The sequence below is a fragment of the Callorhinus ursinus genome, unplaced genomic scaffold (genome assembly GCF_003265705.2).
Source record: "Callorhinus ursinus isolate GAN/ISIS: 27379988/994484 unplaced genomic scaffold, GSC_fseal_2.0 scaffold7, whole genome shotgun sequence".
In the NCBI taxonomy this organism is placed as follows: Eukaryota; Metazoa; Chordata; class Mammalia; order Carnivora; family Otariidae; genus Callorhinus; species Callorhinus ursinus.
In genome coordinates, this window is record NW_027397069.1 from 28,510,863 (window position 1) to 28,530,276 (window position 19,414).

Below are 19,414 nucleotides of genomic sequence, written 5' to 3' on the forward strand. Positions count from 1 at the left end.
GGGTTTCTAAACACTCAGATGAGTTTATGTGGTTGTTCTTGATGTGAAAATTGAAGAATGTACTGTTTCTAGCATCAGGATTAATGCTAAAGAGCAAGGTGGTCCAGAAAACATAAACCTCCCAGAAATCCACATACATCTTTACAGAGTGGGAGCTAGACTTCCACAGGTCCTCAAACTGGCAAAGGTTTGAGTCTTTTTCATCTACTTGAGGTAGATAAATTTCCAAGTCCTATATCTCACCAGATTATAAAACTCTTGAAGGATGCCTTTGATGCCCACTTGCTTTGCTATGGTGAACTCACAGAAAATATTTGTTGTTTTATTTTTTTTTAATTTTTTAAGTTTTAGTTATTTAAGTAGCCTTCTACACCCAACATGGGGCTTGAACTCACAACCCTGAGATCAAGAGTCGCATGCTCTTCCAACTGAGCCAGCCAGACACCCCTGTTGTTTTATTTTATTGAATCAACGTTGTTAAGATGAAAAATACCTATACAGTTGACTATTACTAATTTAAGCTCTCTCATCTTACTGATTTTCTCAGTAGGAAAAAGCCTAGTAAAAAAATACCAACAGTGCAAATGATATTTAATCATTAGTACATATGGGCAAGAGATTGAGTATTGCCATCTTGACGTATTAAAGGTTCTTCATCTTTCTGGAGGGAAGATGTGATGCAGGAAGAAGTGTAGACTAAAACTCTTATTATTTCCCAGGCATTTAACCATCATGAGCTACTTTTCTCGCTATCTGTCAACTTCAGGACTGCCAATAACATGTATCCTACCTTTGTGTAATTTTTTGTGATGATCTTCTAGGTTTACGTATGGTAATATATGTCATTATCATGCCACCTGCAATATTTTACAGTACACAGTAAATTTACTAAGACAGTGCCATACACTGTTTATCTAAGAGACTACCAGTAATATCTAACAACACTCTGATCCTGGGAACTATAGATAATGTTTTACCAAAAATGGAGAAGAGTGAAATTGGGAATGTAATATTTGCATGATGCTTTAAAGCTTGCAAAGTTTTTGTCTAACCTTTCTTCTTAGGTGAATAGGGATAGGCCAGGATTGTGCATTTAGTGGACAGTATTGCCCCAAGACTTTAATGGCATATGAGAAGTTCTAGGTGAGAGTAGGGCCAATAGCATAGGTATGTCAGAAACATCAGCTCCATAGAAGCAGGCTAAGAGCAGAACTGAGGCTGCCAAGAAAGGGTAAGTATTAGCAAATAGGAACAGTCAATGTAGTAAGGAACGGTTCTTGGTGTAAACATGATATCATGAAACCCAAGTCAAGAAGGAGCACAGAACACTTCCCAACTTCTTTGATGAGGCCAACATTACCCTGATACCAAAACCAGATAAAGACATCATGAGAGAACTACACAACAAAATCCTTTATGAATATCGACTCAAGAGCCCACAACAACAGGGCGCCTGAGTTGTTCAGTCAGTTAAGCGTCTGCCTTCAGCTCAAGTCATGATCCCAGGGTCCTGGGATCGAGTCCCGCATCAGGCTCCTTGCTCAGCAGGGAGAGCCAGCTTCTCCCTCTGCCTGCCGCTCCCCCCCTGCTTGTGTTCTGCCTCTCTCTCTGACAAATAAATAAATAAAAGCTTTAAAAAAAAAAAAAGAGAGCCCACAACAAAATATAAGCAAACCAAATCTAGCAACATATATAAAAATAATTATATACCATGAGCAAGTGAGATTTAACCCAGGAGTGAGGCTGCTTTGACACAGGAATATCAATCAATGTAATACATGATATTAATAGGCTAAAAGGTAAGACCACATGATTATCTCAATAGGTACCGAAAAAGCATTTGACAAATCCAACATCTTTTCATGGTAAAAACACACAGCAAATTAGGAATAGAAGGGAGTGTCTTCAACACTGAACATGTTGTAACACTGAAAACTATGAAGCATCATTTTAAAAAAATTAAATAGAAAGATGTCCCATTTCATGGATTGAAAGACTTAACGTTGGTAAGATGGCAGCGTTGCACAAAATGGTAAATAAATTCAATGAAATGTCTACCCAAATTCTAACTGCATTTTCTTTTGCAGAAATTGACAAAGTGATCTTAAAATTCATATGAAAATAATCTTGGAAAATCAGTCTTGAAAAAAAGAACAACTTTGGAAGACTAACCATGTCCAATTTCAAAATTTACTACCTCAAAGCTATAAAACCAAATAGTGTGGTACTAGGATTAAACTGTACACATGTAAATCAATGGAATGAAAGTAAGAATACAGAAATAAACCTTCACATTTATGGTTAGTTGATCTTCACAAGGGTGCCAAGACAATCCAATGAAGAAAGAAAAATCTTTTCAACAATGTTGGGGCAACTGTACACCCATATGCAAGAGAATGAAATTAGACTCCATACACAAAAATTAGCTCAAAATGGATCATAGATCTAAATATAAGAGCTAAATCTATAAAGCTCTTAGAAGAAAACATGAGTAAATATTTGAGACCTTAAGTTAGTTAAAGCCTTCTTAGATATAACAGCAAACACATATAATGGCTAAAGAAGTATTAAATTGCACTTAATCCAAGCTTTAAGGACATAATCAAGAAGGTGAAAAAACAGTCCACAGATTTGGGAGAAAATATTTACGAATCATATATTTGATAGGAGACTTGTATCCTAGAATAAATAGAAATCTTACAACTCAACAATAAAAAGACAACACAACTTTAAAATAGGCGAAGCATTTGAAGAGACATTTCTCCAAAGAAGATCAACAAATGGTCTATGAGCACATGAAAAGACACTCAACTTCTTAGTCATTAGGGAAATTGCAAAGCTAGACCACAATAAGATACACACACTGGGATGACTAAAATGAAGAAGACAGACAACGTTTGGTGAGGATGAGGTGATAGAACAACTTTCGGTGCTGGTGAAATTACTAAATGGTGTAGTCACTTGGAAAAACAGTTTGAAAATTTCTCAAAATATTAAACGTAGAACTACCATGTAATCTAGCACATACAATCTAGCACAGTAATTCCACCGCTAGATATATACCTAAGAGAATTTAAAACACACTCACACAAGAACTTGTACAAATGTTCAGATGTTCCTAGTAGCACTATTCATAATAGCGGAAAAGCTCATCAACTAATAGAAAGTGTGTTATATCTCTATGATGGAATATTATTCAGCTATGAAAAGGAATCAAGCATTGATGTATGCTACCATATGGATGAACCTTGAAAACTTTATGCTAAATTTAGGACAGAAGCCAGACACAAAAAGCCACATACTGTATGATTCTGTTCCGACTAAATGTGCAGAATAGGCAAATCTGTAGAGATGAAAGTAGATTAGTAGTCACCAGGGACTAGGGGTGGGGGAAAGTGGAATGATTGCTTGTGAGTATGGTGTTTCCTTTCGGGGTGATGAGAATATTCTGGGACTAGACAGAGGTGGTGGTTCCATAACATTGTGAATATAATGAATGCTACTGAACTGTACACCTTATAGGTTGAATTTTATCATACGTGAAGTATATCTTAAAGTTATTAACCAAAAAAGGAAGAAGAAGGAGCCCAAGATTAAGTGTTGAAGATATATTGGACATTGAGTCAGGTTTACATGACTCTCGGCGAAATCGTTCTAACAGCTCCACGTTTGAAATATGGGAATCTGAAAATCAAAGAGATTAAATGTCTAAAAAAGCATCGCTAATAAATTGCAAGTTATAATTCTTATCTAGATTTTCCGATTATGCTCTATGCTTTTTCTGTAGGAGTAGCAACAAAAACTAAGCTTCTTGTTTTCTTTTTTTCTTAAAGATAATAATATGAGCTTATTGATCACAAAACTTTAATTTAGGGGTCTGCATATTAAAACCCAGTTCAAATTTCACATGTTTTTCTCTGTTTTTAAGTCCATGCTGCTCTTTTGTTTTCCTTGTTTAACATAAATAGTCCACCTAGTGCAGAAAGAAATTTGTGAGACATACATTTAAAAGTTACTATATAAAATTTAAACTATATAGTTCAGGGTTGGGAGTTGTACAATTAAGGTAGAAAATAAACACACCAAATCCTAGGCTGTTGTGGCTGAGTGTCCTGGCGGCCAAAGCACAAAAGTAAATAGGGTGGGGATTTGAGTCTAGTTGATAAGGGAAAAAAAGAATATTGGTATAGCCAAGCAGATTTTCCTTCATTCTAAGTAAAAATTATGACACAGATCTTTCTACAACCTCGCTGGAGAGTAGAAAAATCCTAGCTCAAGAGGTCAGGAAGCTGGGCATCTGGTTCCAACTCTGCCAGTCTTTAGCTGTGTGGCTGTGGTATGGTAATTCATCAACTTGCTGAGCCTGTTTCCTCATCTTCCAAATATGAATGTGGGTCACATTAATATACTTTCTTATCTTTGCAATGTTAATTGGGTGGAGTATTCGAAGATTAAGTAAAGCTTTCCGGAAAGGAAATAAAAAAGAGGTAAAATGTTGCTTCATATAAATGGGAAGATTTTTGTTTTTCTCCAAAATTCAAACACATGCTATTTTGATGTTAGGCGAAATGCCTGTTTGTGGCACCAGACAGCCCTTTTGGCCAACAAAAACTCAAGTGCAACAATACCAGTGAAATCTACTTGGTATTGTTATTTACATATCCCCATAGGAGCAATAAAAACTGTTTCAATAATTTATGTACGCTTAAGTACCAGATAGTTAACTGATATAATTTCAGTGTTAATAAAAGAAATCTCTAGTGTAACATAGACCTGGTTAATGATCAACATAAAATAGATGGAGGCCTGTTTTGGTGGTCACTTCAAAAGTTTATTTATGGTTGCATTATAATATCTCACTAGAACTGTATATTTGAAACATTTTAGATATATTTTAATATTTAAAACACAGAGTTTTCGGGGTACCTGGGTGACTCAGTCAATTAGGCATCTGCCTTCGGTTCAGGTCACCATCTCGGGGTCCTGGGGTGGAGCCCTGTGTTGGGCTCCCTGCTCAGCAGGGAGTCTGCTTCTCCCTCCTCCTCTCCCCTCATCCTCCCTCCCCCACTCATGCTTGCCCACTCGCTCGCTCTCAAATAAATAAAAATCTTTAAAAAATAAAACAGTTTTATATACTGCCCTTGCCTGGGGTACATCCATAGGGCTATCTTGTTAGTGAATCTGCCTTATAATAAGATGCTTCTGATAGAGAAAAATTAACTTCTTTATGTAAAATTCTGCCCTAGGGCAGTGTTATGGTGAGACTCCAGTGTCTGCACTTAAGTCCTCACAATGTTGACTGTGTTCCCCAAACTCCTTGCTTCCTTTCTTACCCTTCACCCTTTCAAGCATCTGTTGACATGCCTGCTTCAAGAGAGGCATGCCTAAGATTGCATCTGTATTCTTGAGTGTACATATTCTTTGAGTCCTCAAACTGAGGAAAGGGCCTGTCTTAAATTCAGATTAAAATACTGCTGGAGGGGAGGAGGGCGGAGGGAGGGGGTAGCTGGGTGATGGACATTAAGGAGGGCATGTACGATGTTATGAGCCACTGCGCGTATTATACAAGACTGATGAATCACAGACCTGTGCCTCTAAAATAACACATTATATGTTAATTAATTGAACTAAAATAAAGATTTTTAAAAATTGAGATTAAAATAATAACCTAGTAAATTTAAGGTTCAAATGATCCATCCAGCTACAACTCCTGGCATAAAACATAATTTAAACCCTGATGTTTTCTGAAGAAATTCTGCGACAAGTTCATCTGAATATTTCAGTACTGTTATGTGTCTTCTATTCAGTGTCCAGTGTAATTCAGAAATCCACACTTGTTTCAACCCATATTATGAATTGATTTTATGGGGTAAAGTCTTTGCAAGGCATATGGTGTTCCCCCAAAGTAACTATTTTGAATAGATAACATATATCAAAAATGGATCTCTTTTGTTAACAAACAAGCCCCTGTCAGCTTGTTATCTAAATTCATCATAAGTTTGACAGTAAAACCAATTACAGCTAATGCCATTAATGGTTCATTTTTTTCCTGTTTTATCTTTAAGCTTTTTGTTTTACAGCTTCTGAACTTACTCGCTAAAATATGGTGAATCAAAAAAAAGAGCAGAAAGATAAGCCTGTAGCAGTTTTGAGTATTTTAATGGTCTAGCAAGTGATGAAGAACACTTAGTAGCAGCTGCTATATTTAAGTAAAAACCGTGATATACTATCTAGCCACAGACCCACCCCAAAAAAGCTCATTCAGAAACCTATTATCTGTAACTAGTAGGAGCTTTTCTTTATTAACAAAAAACAATAATCAGAACTACACTTTGGACATAGTCTGTTCATATGAAAAAAAAAGTGCCAAAATCTAGTTGAATATATGCTAAGATTGAGCTCGACCTATTTTAGCAAATGTATTACTCTTGATTGACACATTTTGTGAAAATTGACTTATTTTTATTGAATCCAGATCTGAAGTGAAGTAGTATAATGCCTTAGTCACAGCTTCTGGAAAGGTTGACAACTGCTAATCTTACAATTTCAATCTGTTATCAAAAGTAGTTTTCCATAGGAAACCATAGGCCGCAGGGAAAGAGAAACTTCCCGCTGGTGAATCTGCCTTGGGACGTAGCTTCTGGGGATTAGATAGGGAGTGTATCTAAATAGCACCCTTTCCCCAATTAATATCCTAGGAAAGACACTGATGTGGTTTGATAGCAGCTAGAATCTGTTATCGTACGGCAAGATAAATACAGAGATTGCTGCTTCTGAGAGCCATCTACTGGCTAAGAAAAAGCCTGCAAAAAAAAAAAAAAAGTGCAAATGTCGGGCTTGTCCAACTGAACAGAAGCTCTGTGACCAAGATTTATGTAATGCCTGGTTAACTGAAAGTCTCTTCAACTTCTTTTTTGGCTTCTGGACATGATATTTCATTCCCAACGTGGTGTTTGATTTACTAACAAGGAAGTGGTTCGTTCTTACCTGTATTCTGTGGCAGAAACTGATTCACAATTCCAATAAGTAATATGTACTGCCTTATCCAAAATGATTTGAAAATAAACTTTCAAGAACAGTACAAAGTATATTTGTAAAACTGAACATTCCCCCTTCCCTTAAGGTAACTCTGTCAACGCAGCCAACTGACAATCATTTTCGGTGCCATGGTGAATAAACTGGGAAGGAGCTAGTTCTGTGGCCGCGGTGAAGGGAGACATAATCGCATACCACTGCCAGACTCAGCCTTCTAAAAACTTTTCCCTGGCAATAAATATTTTTTTCACAACGACTTAGGAAAGTGTTTTCTTAGGTAGATTAATAGTAATTTTACTGAATACCTCGACTGGCAGTATTTATAAAGCAGTTTGCCTTAAAATTCGCAAGAGAGGGGCGCCTGGGTGGCTCAGTCTTTAAGCGTCTGCCTTCGGCTCAGGTCATGATCCCGGGGTCCTGGGATCCAGCCCCGCATCGGGCTCCCTGCTCAGCGGGAAGCCTGCTTCTCCCTCTCCCACTCCCCCTGCTTGTGTTCCCTCTCTTCACTGTCTTTCTCTCTGTCAAATAAATAAAATCTTAAAAAAAAAAAAAAAATTCTCAGGGGCACCTGGGTGGCTCAGTCGGTTAAGTGACTGCCTTCGGCACAGGTCATGGTCCTGGAGTCCCAGGATCGAGTCCCACATCGGGCTCCCTGCTCAGCGGGGGGTCTGCTTCTCCCTCTGACCCTCTTCCCTCTCGTGCTCTCTATCTCTCATTCTCTCTCTCTCAAATAAATAAATAAAATCTTTAAAAAAAAATTCTCAAGAGAAAAGCATACGCCTTATTGTAGCAGACTCCATGTAAGAATGCTTTTATGTGCTATTTTTTTTTCTATAATTGGCCGAGGGGGAAACTTTAAATGATACACATTATGTTGTTGCATTTTCCTCTTTTATCCTATGCTGGTTGCTCTTAGCCGTATCTGAGTGCATAGAAAGTAAGAACTAAGATTGGGTCCTAGAGTCAGCCACTTGGGTTTGAATCCTGGCTTTAACTTCTCTGCCTCCGTTTCCCCATCTCTAAGTGAGGGACACTAATCATACTGATCTTGCAGAGTTGCTTTGAAGCTTAAAGCATTTAGAGCGGAGCCTGGCGCATGGTCAGCCTTCTGTAAATGTCAGCTGTCGTGTTATCCACAGCCTGCTCCCTAGAGGTCTGTTGAGACTGAATGTGTGAACGTGCTCAAGCACCTTCTCTTCCATTGTTCTCTGCTCCTGTTTTAAAATTTGGGATGTGCGTGTCCTCTCCTTCTCTTTTCAGCCTTAGAAGAATGTCCTGGCTTTTTTTTTTTTTTTTTTAACTATAGAAACATCAGTTTCAGTGAAGGGCATCTCATCACACTAAGGTCACACGTGACAAATGGTCTTTTATTACCTGCTGATTACAGTTAACCTTAATTTCTTTCATGGCAGCCATGCGGTGCCTTCTATTTAAATAGAGCTGTTCCTGGATGTGACTTCTCGAGCCTCTCTGGGTTTAATTCTAATTTAACTTGCCATTCCAAGTGGGACTGTTGTGCAACAGAAGTCATGATTCACTCATTTGTTCTCTCTGGATCTAATTATTACCATGCAGTGCCTGTGAGGCCCCCTCGGGCGCTCATTCACTCCTCCAAATGGTCTAACCTTCTGGGGAAGGGAGTGGGCCTCTTTGAGCTGTGCAGATGCCTTTAGTACATTCTCTGGGAACACACTGGCAACTGTTGTGCCCCTACCATTTTCATCGTACCAGCTTATCACGAAGGATTGTTGGAAGAATCCTGCGCTGGCGTCCGCGGCATTTCCATCTTCAGAACAAGACCAGCTTTTGAAGCACAGAAGCAGCTTGCATGTATCTGGGGATACCTGAAGGGCCTTCTGGACAAAGGGCACGTTGCTCAGAGAGCAGAGGGCAGAATGGAAATACCCGAAGAGTGATGATAGCTCTTCTGTTACCGGACGCCCCCGCGTTGGGAGCCTTGGGGTGGGACAGGGCAGGGTGAGACTGCGCAGAGCGAGATGGCCATCCACCACCCCTGCTCACCAGGTGCTTACCGGGGTCACAGGGGAGGCTTTTGTTCATTCGCCGGTATCCTGTGCACGTTCAGAGGGATCTCAGTGGAAGGCCACTGAGAATTTTAATTGTAAGCCATACTTTAGAATGCCGTCCTCTTGAATTTAGGGCAAAGAGCTGAGACACTTATGTACTCGTGGTTTTAACGATCACCCAGACTCTCTGATATTCAGGAGCCGCTTTGTGTATAGTGTTTTAAGTATGAAGCCTAGGGAAGGGAGAGTAAGAGTGAAGAAGAGTGACCATGGTCTGAAGACCTGCAGTAAAAGAATCCCGGTAAGGATTAATTAACCAGTTGGGGATTCATTGATTGATTATATTAAGTTAAAAATTAGGAATACCTGACTTAATACACTCATCTGTTCATTCATTCATTCATTCGTTCATTCATTCAATTTAGCAAACATTGCTTGAATGCCCACCGTGTTCTAGGCTCTAGAGATACTTGGCACCAGTACCTTCACTGTCACATTTCCTGCCGTGGCCTTGGGTTGACCAAACCCCCACCTTTGGTTGTCTTTCCCCTCTAATGCCTGCCATCTGTGGGTTCATGCGTGGACCCCAGCGTAGCAGCGGTCCCACACGGACTTGGAGTGTCTTCTCATCTTTCTGTGTTAAGTTCTTTTGCTCTTTTGATCCCTGTCTACTTCAGTGCACCTTTTCTTACCTTCCCACAAAGAGATCACATAAGTGGTTCGAAAAGGCATAACCTCACCCAAATTTCTTCAGCATCTTCTGAGGATGCCTCTGCCATTTTAAAAGGGGAGCTAGGGAAAAATTTTACCCATTGGAGAGCATTTCCAAGCTAGCTCTGCTGGACACAGCTATTGGTTGCACATAGCTTTTTAAATTTTTTTTCTTAATTTTTATTGCGTAGATACCTTTAGGGGGTTGTGCTTCATAATGTCCTAAACTATTTTACCTTAAAATGAAGGAAATCAATGTGTGAGGTTTTGTAGCATGAAGGCCATGCACCTAACGTGTCTTTTTTTGGTGTAAATTCAGGAGTCTCGATGAAGTAATATCATGCCATTCTGTGGCCTTTGCTTTCCTTAACCACCTGCCAAATGGTTCCATGATTGTTGGACTGTAGAGCAGCATCACTTCGTTGGTCCCTTAAAGACCTGCTTAGTGGTTACTTGGTTTTAAGTTCAGATTTATTTTTTACTTTTCTCTGTATATACACATACACAGCAAGATAAATAGCTAAAATAAACTGCAGGCAAAACAATGTATGTGTGTGATTATGCATAGTTACATTTACACTTATTAGTGCATAGAAAGTACTGTATAGCACAAGCCGTTCTGATGGAAGACTTTAAGTTATAATTTGAAGGAAACAGATACCATATCATCTTCTCTTGATTTAAAAGCTGTCAAACATATCACGACACAGAAATCTCTATTTTTGAGGTCCCCAAGTGCCAAGATCCATATTTATTTTCATGACTAGATATTCAAGAAATGAATTACTGTTGCCCTATCATCACACGCGTACAGCTTGGTTCACAAGAAACCCACCCTATGCTAGAGCATACCTTGGCAAGAGTGACCAAAGCCAGTGGGCCAGCGCTATTTTGACTTTTTCACAATAGGCTCCAGTCGCTCCAACTGAGTCAGTTATGTGGAAAACCACAAATCCACATTGATTCATAGGAAGCTGGAAAAAGTGGCTTAGCCATCCCATATTTTCTTTCATTCTACTAATAAAGATCTTGCATAAAACTCTTTTAAGGCACAAGTAGATAAACACCACTTATATTTTGTCTTAGCTAATAATAGAAAGCTTTGGCTGCTGAATCTGTTATTTGTACAAGTGAGAAGATACACTGAAAACTTAAAAGGCACATATGAAGAAGGAAACATTGAGGGAAAAAAGTTTACTGGAGCAATGTTGTAGTGAAGTATTAGAAATAATCTAAATGTTGATCACTTAGGAAATAGACTTTAAAACTCCGGGATGAATATTCACTGGACTACTTCCATGTTTAATCTAAGTCATGCATCAACCACTGGCCCCCAAAACAACCCACTGTTTTGTGAAGAAGGTTTTATTAGAACATTAGCCATACTTCCTTGTTTACATATTGTCTGTAGCTACTTACATGCTACAAGGGCAGAGTTGATTTGTTACAACATAGACTGCATGACTCTCAAAACAAAATATTTGCTATTTAGCCATTTACAGAAAAAGTTTATACCAACCCCTGATCCAAGTTAAAATAGCACATATTGTAAAATGCACCATTGCTGGATGTACTACTAATACAGAAAAAAATTTATGCCAGTTAAACTATGACAAGCCTTCAGTTGTAAGAAGTATCTTACATTTTAGAGACATCAAAATATGAAAAAAATCATCTTAGAATGGATGAGTTGTGGATATAGCACTTCAAGTAAATAAACGACAGTGTTGGCATCAACGTGGATAATCTCACATGCTTAATGTTGAGTAAGCAAAAGGCAAGTGTAGAGCAATTTGCAAAATGATGTGAACGATATGATGATATTTATATGTCTCTTAAATAACAAAACAGTATTAGGAGTTTCTATGACCGTGGGTACGTGTAGGTAAGGATAATTTGAAAGAATTGGAAGAATTTAAAGAAAACCGATGACAGGTTTTCCCTGGGAGGAAGAGGAAGGAAGACAAGGGTGGGGTTTTACCTTTACCTGTAATCTGCTTAAGTGAAGCTTAAATGTCACTTTCTTCAAAGAACTCTTACTCAGAGTCATTCAGTTTTTTTTTTTTAAAGAGATAATTTACTAATAAAAGATATTTTTGAAAAGCATCAAAACGTGAAAAAGCTGGAAGAAAATATGTCAATATAAACAGTGGTAAATTCTTTACAGTAGAAATATGGATGATTCCTTTTGTGTTGTATTTGTTATAATAGTAAAGAACTTCATGGGTAACTGAAAACGATTAGTCATATTCTTCATTTCTACCTCAATCAAAAGAGATTAAGGTTTGAAGAAGTACATGTTAATCAATTACCTGACGTTACAAACTAATCCTGTTTTTCTACTGTGGCATTAGGATTAAACAACGTGCAAGTCAGGGCCAGATTTCGTAGTTAAAAACTTTTTCTCATAATGGTGGTACAGCTAATCTTTAAATACAATGTACTTGATTCCTCACCATGAAAAACCACCAAGTGGAAAAGTTAAATGTCAGGTGCATTTTACCAAACAGAAATAGCTTGTCATGAGTCATGTTATTGATGTACTGATGTCATTTCTTTCAGCCTGACCTCACTTGTTTTGAAATGTACCTTGTGATTTTACTCAATTTTATATGCTGTCACGTGCAGTTCAGACCCCCGTGTTACTTATTAAATGCATTCATTTTGTCTGTCTGTAGCAGAGCTTCCAAAAATAATCTCTGTGTCATTCAGAAGGGTTCCAGATTTATTTCTTTTGATGAGGAGGATCTACTCACCTACCACTGATTTTATTTAGTTTTTGTTTCTGTCTTGTTGTTTTAAGCATGTCTTTCTCTCTAGAGGAGTGTTTTATCAGAAATAGGCCAAGCTGCCTGCCTTCGAGATTAAGAAATAAAGCGTGTCCAAGAAAGTGCTGGTGGGAAATGCGGCCATGGGGCCTTCAGTCTATAGGAAGCGACAGCCTATGAGGCTGAGGTCTCATGCCACTAGAACCAAAACAGAGCGCTCTGCTGCTCACCATTTAACTCCACGTTTTCTTTTTCCAGTTCAATTTCACCATTTAGCATTGAGAGCACAAGACGCCAGAGACGGTCTGAATCCCCAGACTCCAGAAAACGGCGTATCCACAGATGTGATTTTGAGGGATGCAACAAAGTATACACGAAAAGTTCTCACCTGAAGGCTCACCGAAGGACACATACAGGTACAGTGTCCCAGGGCTTCTCACTTGGGGTGGGGAGGGGGGAGGTTCAGTGAAAGTCCCAAAGGGGCCACTGCTTGACTCCGGGGTCCTGAGTGCGCTGGAATGGTGTTTTATACTTGCTCGTTATATAGCCATCTGAAGTTTACTTCCTGTCTGAGGGGAGTGCATTTCCCTGTCTCAGTTGAAAAAGGCTTAAGTCTTAGTGAACCTTAGCAACCAATGAAGTATGTCTTCTAGGTCTCAAGGACGTTTACGATGGTGGGACACAGTGATCCAGCCTTTTTTATAATCAGTGTTGCCACTTAACCATTGTCTGGTTTCTCAGATTCTAAAATGTCCACAAAGCACACTGAAGAACAAGCTGAACAAAATTATTTTATCCTCTTAAAGTTAGCATTTTAAGCATCACTCAAATCCTGGTTTCCCCCCTCGGTCTCTTCCCCCAAACGACCAAACAAATAAACCAAAATAAATAAAAATAAATAAATAAATAAATAAATAAATAAAATAAAATTGACACATATATAGCACTGTAAGGAGTGTAAAAAAATATTTTCATATGATTCCATTTGATTTTCACTGGCATTTTAGAGAGAGAGAGAGAGGATTTTTTAATACTCAGTTTACAGAGAAAGAAATGGAGATCGCACATGATTTACTGACTCTGTCACCATCCAGACACCCCCAACCCATCCATCCACCCCTCCATCCATCCATGTACCCATCCATGTACTCATCTACCCGCTCATCCATCCGTGCACCCACCCAGGAAATAACCTAGTGACTCTTTACTTAGCCCCCTACCCACTTCTTCCATCCTATGCATTGTGTGTTCCTCAGCCGGCACCCCCGGCTGCCTTGGCTCCTGGGTCCTGTTGGGAGCCACCAGTGGGAGGCTCTGGGAAGAGACTAAAGGTGGAAAGAGGGCCCCACAATTACACTACCTTTTCTAGGAAAAGTGACTGGAATGTGTGAAGCTCAAAGAAGCAGATAGAAGAGGCAAATTCATTCACACACATTCCTGGTAATTCCTGGTAGCAGTGTGCCGCAGATCCCGCAAGCTGAGTCCGGTGACTGTTCTTGACAGGAATCCGATGTCAACACCTACCTCTACCTGGAAACTTCAAGTGTAACAGACTCCCGTTGGGCTATGTGAATAGTACTGCCGTCTCAAAGATCTTAAAATAGCCACACTGTGAACACCGTTTCCTGGCCAAGGTAGCGAAATCATGTAAGCCAGCATTCATTGCCATTTACTTAGTCATGTTAGCAGAAGGTTTGCAGCTGCTTTGCAGAGACTGTGCCATGACTTCCACACATCAAGACAGGGCATCATTTGTGCGTGTGTGTGATGAAGTTCTGGTGTAGGAGGCTGGTCTGGAGTCAAAAAACATTGCAGAATCTGGAGTTTACTTTTGCTCATCTAACATATAACATACTTTGAATACTTCTAATAATTCAGCAGGTTTCACAAACTGCCTCTTCATCTTTCATCCCTGCTCCCAGTCCTTTTCCTTTTTCTACTTAATTCCAGATTCTTGCCTCTCCGTTGATTCTGAGCTTCCCCAGCAGAGGTTTTCGTCTATCTCTTCGGCACTATTTTTGAATCAATTTCTTTACCATTTAGGCAAAGAATGAGTATAAAAACATGAGAGTCAAAGAAGCATGTTCCGTCCTGTCAGTAGATAATGAACACAGATCACAGTCGTTAAGTATGATCAGGTCATATCACTCACCTTTAACGGGAGCATTTCTGTTTAAAAAAAGAGGAAGCTTTCTTCGGTAAATCTTCATGTATTTTGAGTTATTCCTTGAACTTTCTGAAATACGTATTAGCCTCATTTGTACGGAGACACCTCTATTCCATTTATCCAAGTGATGAACAGTGGATGAGAGGAGAAGGTTTAATTAGGAACTAGTAAAGGATCTAACCCCATGGCATTAAGGTATTCCATCGTATAGGTTAGTTAACATATACTATGAAAGTAGGGCAGACATGATGTATGCGTTATAATGCAAAGCAATATAAACTTTGAATGTTGAAGCAGAATTAATTAGCTTGGGTTATTAATAAGATGAAATCATAGACTCATAGGGTCCGCATGGACCTTATATGCCACAGAGTCTTCTTTGTTTCCTAACTTCGGGAATCCCTTGGGTGTCATCCCTCACAAAGAACAAGTCACTACGATGCAGTTTTCTGCACACGTACACATCTTCGGTTTTATTTGATCCTCGCAACACCCATGGCTGCAGATGTCATTATCCCCTTTGTGCAGTTGTGGCTCCTGGTCAAGTATTGTTCCCACGGCAGTGAGCTTGTTCTTCTGCAACACAAGCTGGGTGAAATTTCTGAGGGCAGAGTCCTCATGTCATCAGTACTGAATTGCCTCTTAATGGCCTTGTTTGGCTCCCAGTACCTTCTGGTTGAATGGAATAGCTCCAACTATCCATTCAACCAAAGCTCTTATTTTCACTCCCTGGCCCCGGTGCCCCTCACAACCCGATCATTAACTGCTGGCACCTTCATTTCTCCAAATCACATACCCTCAGTTCTCTTAGCCATGTTTTTCTAGATATACTCAAACATGTCACTGTGTCTTCTCAAGTTTTCACACCGCAAATTGAGGGAAGAGGTCTTGTTAATGGGCATCTCTTAAAATGTAAAAATGGTATTAAGTCCTTTAGCAGTTGACTCTGTTAAGTCCTAAATCAAAGACGGCTGAGGTCTACATCCAGTCCATCCCTCGTACCTAGAACTGATTCCTTTTGAACCTCAACACGCAATGTTGTGTGGGTAGTTGGATCTGTCCCTCCAGCGACGGCTCTCTCAGGAGTAGTGCGTTTCCTCTCATTGGACACATTTCGCTGCAGGCCAGATGATCTCCTGTGGGAGATACAGGGCAGAATCGGAATTCTGAGGGCTGCGAATGCCCTTTCAAGTCTGGGAAATAATGATTCTACATCCACTCGATTGACTTGGACCTGTTCTTCAAATAAGTTGAAATGACTTTGAAACCTCTCCCTGCCCACCTTGCATTTAGTATTTTAGCTCTCTCCTTCAGCTTCTCCATTTTTGCCAGGTATTACGTAAGACAGGCGTAAGGAAAAAGCTCTGAGATGTGATCCCAGAGACTTCCATCCAAGTGGGTCTTAATTCATTAACCAGTAGCTAAAAATCCACCCAACTGTCCTACCTCCAGTCCCTCTTTCTTGATCTCACAGCTACATCAACAGATTCCTTGTGAAATTCCTACTCCAGACCAAGACATGCCAAATCCATCCATCCACTTAGCAGAGGGATATTTACTCCATAAGACATAGCCTCCTAAATGATCAAGTAATAGTCCTTTTAAAAAGAAAGAATGAAATTTGGTTCAAAGTGAGCCCTTACGCGTTTCTGATTTATAATCCTACGCAAGATTTCTCAATTTTGTGTTCAAACTGAAATCAGCACTAGTTGAAGAGGGATTCACGTTGGCTTGCTTTGCTTTTAATAAGTGTCTTAGCCATACCTTTGCTTCAGGCATTTTGAGTAAGTTATTTGTGCGTGACCAATAACAATGAACGTAGAGCTTGGGATTATAACAGATGACTTATGAGGAGTACGCACGCTATGGGAGGTGAGCAAGTAGCAATAAGAAATTCCCCTTGATAAAGTCACGTTAATTTTACCTTTAACACTTGATCTTTTGTGCTTTTTTAGTACATGATCAGTCATCTATTTAGAACCTGCACAGTAAATTAAACACGTTTGGAGAAGTGCAAAAGAGGAACGTTCTCTAGATACTAGCAATTTAGAGTAAAGAGAAATGCTAAAGAGTTCTTTTTTAAATTTGAAAATGATTTAAATGTATTGTCATAACTGTGCAGTTTAGAGTAATAACATAAAGTCTTGCCCAAACGATTTTGACTGCCTTTACTAACACTTGCCTGGGGTAAAAAGGAAGAAAAAATATATATATCTCAGCAACCCTGAACACGTGGTTGTTAGCAGGTACATTGTTCCTATTCACTGGTATAAATTGTGTCTCCTCTGCATGGAGCAGTGTACAGTGTATTTAAATGAATATGCAGTATAATTAGATTAATGGCCATTTAAACCTTTGTTACACAAGACTAGCATGTAGTCTGAGTTTCCCTCATTTCATTTTAAGAATTGTGTTGCTTATTAAATGACTTAAACATAAATTTTAGAAGGACATAGTCTTACGAATCTGGTAGTGCTGTTTACAGTTCTCTTATTTTCTAAAAAGGTAAGCCACAGTATTTCTAAAATGCAGAAGAACAGGCAAGCAACATTCAGGCATCAGTGATCCCTGTGGCCACTAGATGGTGCACTACAACCAGACGTTGGGTCTCATCTTAGAGGGTCTGAAAGTCAACGAGAACGCTCTGGTGGCATGTGGGACATGACAGAATGATCAATGTCCTGCGAAATACTGCCATAATGATGAACAAAGAAAAGACAACATAATGATAAATTTAAAACCAGATTTTTAAAAGAGTAATTTTAACATATAAAAATATTCAGTTTCTAATGACTGGGAGTATTTTATATTCCAACTTGCTAGCCTACTCTCTAAAAAATCTGTGAGGCTTATTTAGCCAGTGTTGTCTGATATTCATTTTCATTCGTATGAAAACTGTATGCCTACATTTTAAAAATTAGTACCTGTGAAGCAATCCCATTTCTTATCAATCTCGCTTTCTCAAAAGTAAGTCCTACCTGAATTTTATACGTCAAAGAAGTTAACTCATATGGATGCTTTAAAGTTATTAACCAACTATGATTTAAGTCTCTAAAATGTGTCCTTCCCTACCTTTTACAAATGGAGGAAATGATGTATGATTTAGCTCTTCCCTGGAGGAATGATACCTTTGTAATTAATATCCAATAATGATGGTGCATTTGTGGAACACACACGTGTGCCCGCACGTGCACACACACACATTCAGACACACACATCTATCCGAAATGCTTGCAGATTCCGTGCCTTTTCACTTTTTCACTTGCCTTATCGCTTGTCACTGCTATTCCTACATTTCTTGCTTCTAATTTTGACACTTTGTTTAACTGGGTGAGATTCTGGAATGGTTTGATGATATTCCTACAAAGAAATTCACGAGCTCTGTTATATCTGTGCGTATTAGTGGCCTTTCTTCATAGGTCTCGTACTTGCTTGATCAGGTGGTGGGGTGCTGCTCATACTTCCACATCTGTCTTCATTAATTAAATCACTCACTCGTATAAAGCTCTGTGTCAGGCCCGCTGTCTAGATTTGTTGTTAGATAAAACACAGGGGGCTTAGCGATGCTGAGATAATTAATCACTTAAGAGAAAACCGGCATTTTTCAGGTAAAAATCTTCTCCCAACAAGTTGTTGGTAAGTCTTGGCCAAACCACTCATAAGTATGAGCATACTGGTACTTGCTGAGAAATAGAAAACTGTAATAGAAATAGAGCTACACTGAAGTCAGCAGACAAGAGTTCGAATCTGCCCTTGGTCCCTAGCTGGTTGGCAAACTTGGACAAGCTAATTCACTCTGTGAATCTCAGGTTTTCTGTCTCATTTTTATTTGTGAACATAAACACAGTGCACTGTTGTGTAATTACCGCAGGGGCATCGGCTTTATATTCCCAGTAAATACAGCGACTCACCCACCTCAGGGACTCAGTGTTGAATTGAAATTGTGTGTGTTTGAATACTGATACAGGTATATGTTGTTATTGTGACCAGTAGGTTCAAGGCAAAAAAGTGTGCACCCCTTAGTAAATATGCATCACAAGCAGCTACAATCATGTCATCTCTGTACTTCAGATCCTACTAATTTAACATTTTTAGAATTCAGAAAAAGTTAAGTGAAAGCTAACTGTTGTTTAATAAGTCCTCTTTATCATCATTTTGGTAAAATGATGATATAAATAATCTTAAAAGAAATACATTTAAAATAGTAAAACATAGTTTTCATTTGAAAAAAACTCATGTGTAGACAGATTTAACAAGACACAGACTTACTGAGCATTTTCCATGTCTAAGGCATTACGGATTTTTTTCTTGAAGAAGGCAGAAAGAGGCAAAGCCCCCATCCTCAGTGAACGGGTCCATAAGTGTGCTAGATAAGATTCATATGAATAGTCATGCCAAAGGCCAAGTGTGCAAAGCCCTATAATAAAGGGAGACGCAAAAGGACAAACCAACACAGTGGGAGCTCTCTGTTATGGCCAGGGAATTTGGGGACACCTTCCTACTCTGGGCACAAGGAAGGCCCTTCTCATCTGACTCCTATTCATCTGTTAAACCTCCTTTGCTGACCCTATCCCAGTTGGCCTCTTTCCTCAACTATACGTGCATGAATCTCCAAATGTGCTCAACTCTATGGAGCTCAATCGTACATTCCCCGCCTGCCCCCCACCCTCCGACCTGAAATGGCCTGCCTAGGGGCCTCCTTTCTT

General features: G+C 39.2%; 1 protein-coding gene across 8 annotated transcripts in view; it reads left to right on the top strand.

Moving 5' to 3' along the window:
- Positions 1-19,414, top strand: part of KLF12 (KLF transcription factor 12) — a 407,535-nt gene that overhangs the window by 367,231 nt on the left and 20,890 nt on the right. For all 8 annotated transcript variants that reach the window (XM_073894448.1, XM_025874745.2, XM_025874747.2 and 5 more), the window contains one exon: positions 12,800-12,957. In XM_073894448.1, the coding sequence (XP_073750549.1) occupies positions 12,800-12,957 (158 nt within the window). The remainder of the gene's footprint in view (positions 1-12,799; positions 12,958-19,414) is intronic.